This window comes from Lathyrus oleraceus, chromosome 5 (genome assembly GCF_024323335.1).
Source record: "Lathyrus oleraceus cultivar Zhongwan6 chromosome 5, CAAS_Psat_ZW6_1.0, whole genome shotgun sequence".
In the NCBI taxonomy this organism is placed as follows: Eukaryota; Viridiplantae; Streptophyta; class Magnoliopsida; order Fabales; family Fabaceae; genus Lathyrus; species Lathyrus oleraceus.
Window position 1 is genome coordinate 590043176 of NC_066583.1, and position 4599 is coordinate 590047774.

The 4599-nt window shown below is 32.2% G+C and overlaps 1 protein-coding gene across 1 annotated transcript; it reads left to right on the forward strand.

The window, feature by feature from the left end:
• The first annotated feature begins 1857 nt into the window (after positions 1-1857).
• LOC127082261 (uncharacterized mitochondrial protein AtMg00810-like) lies at positions 1858-2403 on the forward strand. The gene is made up of 2 exons (XM_051022501.1): positions 1858-2180; positions 2274-2403. Exons 1-2 carry the CDS (start codon positions 1858-1860, stop codon positions 2401-2403), a joined length of 453 nt encoding a protein of 150 aa, XP_050878458.1.
• Positions 2404-4599: the final 2196 nt, after the last annotated feature.

The following is a 4599-nucleotide window of genomic DNA, read 5'->3' on the forward strand; positions in this document are numbered from 1 at the left end:
TAATGATTAATTTTTAATATATTATATTTAATATTTTGCTTCAAATCTATTATTTTATTATGTTTTTAAAATATTAATTGTTGTCAACAAAATTTCAGTTATGTCGAATGAATGTGACTTAACATAAAATTAAAATTCTTCAGAAAATGCAGAGGAATTTGACGACAATGATAAAATCAACATACAACATAACTTGTAAAATATAGTTGTATAAAACCACATATTTCAACATACATCTTATATTAATATAGGTAATTGACAAAGTGGATCTTTCTGAAATGTGCTACATCACAATCTAAATTTGAATATTAATCAAAGAACAAGAGTTCGAGAGCCTATTAATCGATTAATAATGTTTTAGCGTTTGTCGATTAATAATGCATGGTTTATTGCGAATAATTTAGCAAAGTAACTAACTTATTGTGATTTATCATTAAAATGGTACTAATTCCTTTGTTTATTTTCACCGTATATAAGAATTCTCATCTATATTTAAATTCTAAAGTTTACTTTTAATAAAAGTACACTTAAGTCTTTAGTCAAATAAGAGTCCTACTTTTTAGGATAGTTTATTGAATTGATTTAGTCAAGTTTGTTTTCTTGTTTCTAGCTAGAAGTGAGTTGTAGTTTGTTACTGTACGTTCATTTTATTCCCTATTTATTTTATAGCATTTCACAAGGAATAAACAAGTCATACCCAGAACTGTTAGTTAATTTCTATTAAATTCTTATTGCATCTAACAATCTGGCATCAGAGCGTGACTTGAGAAAGACGGGTTCAGAAGCAAACTATGTTTCAGCGTCCATTCCAAAGCTCGATGGTGACTACGATCATTGAAGCATGGTCATGGAGAATATTCTTCGATCCAAGGAGTACTGGGTTGTTGTCGAATTGGGCTACAGCCAGCCTACGAGTATGGATGGGATGACACTGACGCAAAAATAGAACCTAGAGGAGATGAAGCTGAAGGATTTGAAAGCTAAGAATTACTTGTTTCAGTCATTTGACAAGTCAATTCTGAAGACGATTACGCAAAAGGAGACATCCAAACAGCTATGGGATCCATGAAGATGAAGTGTCAAGGTAATGTTTGAGTGAAGAGAGCTCAGCTCAATCGTCTACGCCGGGACTTTGAGGTTCTGGAAATGAAGCAGGGAGAATCGATAAATGATTACTTTGGTCGAGTAATGACGGTTGCAAATGACATGAGGAATTACGGGGAAGATGTGAGTGATGTCAAGACCGTTGAGAAAATTTTGAGAACACTTACTGATAAAATGGAACTATATTGTTTGTTCCATTAAGGAAGCCAAGGACATAGATCAACTCTCTGTGGATGCCTTGCAAAGTTCTCTACTCGTTCATGAGCAAAAATTCAAAGGAGAAGGAGGAGAAGAACATGCTTTGAAAGTGACTCATGAAGGCTATGGTGGAAGAGGAAGAGGAAAAGCTGCTTTCAGAGGAGGCCGAGGACAAGGTAGAGGCAGGGGTCGCCTAAACTGGAGCAAAGATACGGTTGAGTGTTATAAATGTCATAAGTTTGGACACTTTCAGTATGAGTGCCACACAAATTGTGCAAATTTGAATGAATCAGAAGAGATGATGCTAATGGCATATACTGATACGCTAGGAGGTGATCGAGACGACGTATGGTTTATTGATTCTGGAGGTAGCAATCACATGTGTGGTGATTCATCTCTCTTCTGCGATTTAGAAAAGGGGTTCAACAAGGTGGTAAGATTGGGTAATTATGCAAGCATGAATGTTGTTGGAAAGGGAAATGTTCGATTGACCGTAAAAGGAGTGAATCACCTTGTACGGGATGTGTATTATATACCGGAGATGATGAGAATATGATGGTTGAATTCAAAGAGTCCATGATGAAGGAATTTGATATGACGGACTTGGGTAAGATGAAGTATTTTCTTGGTATTGAGGTAGTTCAGTTTGATGGTGGTATATTCATCAGTCAGGCGAAGTACGTGATGGAAGTGTTGAGGCGTTTTGGAATGGAGCATAACAATTCCGTTGAAAATCCAATGGTTCCAGGATTCGAAATCTCCAAAGATGAAAATGGTATTGAGATGGATGGTTCATTCTTCAAGCAGTTGATTGGGAGCATGATGTACTTGACCACTACAAGACCGAATATAATGTATGCAGTAAGCTTATTAAGCAGGTATATGTCAAGACCTACATAAGTTCATCATTCGGCAACCAAGAGAATTCTACGTTACTTGCAAGGTATAATAACATTTGACATTCTTTACAGAAGGGGAGGAAGTCACGAGTTGTTTGGTTTTACTGACATCGATTATGCCGGATCAGTGGAAGATAGAAGAAGCACCTCAGGCTATGTTTTTATGCTAAGTGGAGCAGCTGTGACTTGGTCTTCTCGATAGGAGTCGATCGTAACACTAAGCACAACCAAAGCAGAATTCATTACAACTGCAGGAAGTAGTTGTCAAGCAATATGGATGCAACGGGTGCTAAAGAAGATTGGCTACATGGACAATGAGAGTACTGTCATCTTTTGTGACAATAGCTCAACAATTAAGTTGACGAGGAATCCGGTGATGCACGGTAGGAGCAAGCACATTGATGTGCGCTACCATTTCTTACGAGAGCTAGTGAATGATGGAGTTGTGCAACTTCAGTTTTGTGGTACAAGGCAGCAAATAGCCGACATTTTCACCAAACCGCTTAAATTGGAGCTATTTCGAGAGCTAAGAAGGAGGCTCGGAGTGTGTGAACTACCATATGTTAACTAGCTGCAAATGCAGTATAGTTTAAGGGAGGGAATGATAAGTCTTTAGTCAAATAAGAGTCCTAGTTTTTAGGATAGTTTGTTGAATTGATTTAGTCAAGTTTGTTTCCTTATTTCTAACTAGAAGTGGGTTGTAGTTTGTTACTGCACGCTTATTTTATTCCCTATTTATTTTACAACATTTCACAATGAATAAACAAATCATTCCCAATACTAATAGTTGTTTTCTATTGAATTCTTATTACATCTAACATAACTTATGTTTACCTCTACAATCTTTTAAATTCCTTTACCTCCCTTGCAATTTCAATTCAAAGTACCATACATTTTCAATAAACTTACTTTTTAAAGGATTGTATTTTAGTTTCTTAAATTTTTCATTATTTTATATTTTAAGTCATTTATATTTCAGTTTTTTATTTTTCGATTCTTTCACTTTCATGTTATTTAAATTCAAATGTTATTTTACTACACATTATTTACTTTCCATGCAAATCAACCCTAAGTCCTTACAATAATAATTCAACTTAGAGATATTTTTAATGCCAATCATCAAACACATGATTGTACCAAACTGTTTGTTCAAACTCCCACAATCGCACTTATTTAAACATTGATTTATGTTTTAGATTTTATTGACTTTCCTTCTACCAAAAATACCTATAAGAAGATGGTAATGTCCGATGGAACAAATATAACATAACTTATGTATTTTTAAATTGTGTTTTTGACTAAATGTTTGCACGACTTTAAGGGGAAAAAATCGTCTAACTAAAGTCGAACCTTTTAATAAGTCTCAAATCAATAATAATATGTCAAAAAATAAAAGTTATAATTGTTTATTTAAAACCCTTTCTCTTTAAAATTTGGTTGAAATAAAATATCTCAAAGTAAAATAAACTAAAGTGAAGAGATAGGGAAAAGAATGAGACATCAATATTTATCGTGCTCATCGCCAGAACTTAATAGCTACAGTTACTCCACACTTAAACACTTTTTTATTATAATAAAATATGATTATAACCACTAAAGTATATTCTTGTTTAACTAACAATATATTAAAATCCTCAAGAGTTGGTCTAATGATGTAGGTTTGGATCTTGGGAATATGCTCCTCTCAAAATATCACACAAATAATTCTAACCTAACTAAGTCTCTATGTCTTCTCAGAGATACAAAGTTTAACTAAGCCCTTTAATGAATTAAAACTTTAAATGAAAAGATATTTGAGAGTTAACAAAATTACTCTAGGTAGAGATGATATAAATTTAACACTATAAATGTTTAATTTAAAAAAACAAAGGGTTTGATATGATGTTCACTTATGACTTTGAATTTTCTCTTTAGATCCCTTTCTTTTCAATATTACAAATAAAACTTTGTGAATTAGTAAGGTAAGTATTTTAAGGTTGACTTTTATATATATATATATATATATATATATATATATATATATATATATATATATATATATATATATATATATATATATATGAGTGTTGTAGAGTATAATCTTAAGATTTTATTTTTTTTGTGTGAATTATATTAACGATCAAGAATGTTATCCACAATTTATACTATTTTGTAGGTCTTATCATACATAATTTATACTATTATACTTTGTACTATTACAAGAAGTCTTTATTTGAAAATCACTCTTTGAGAAAGAAAAATGTTAGAGGATATCAACTTGATCTTTTATAAGAGAATATCAACTTTAGGTCATGAACTAGATTATTAAGTCAGTTGAGTTTAGTAGTACTAACTATATGATCTAGAAAATTTCCTTCAAAACATTGTGAAACAAGTTATTGAAATAAATTTTGAAAAA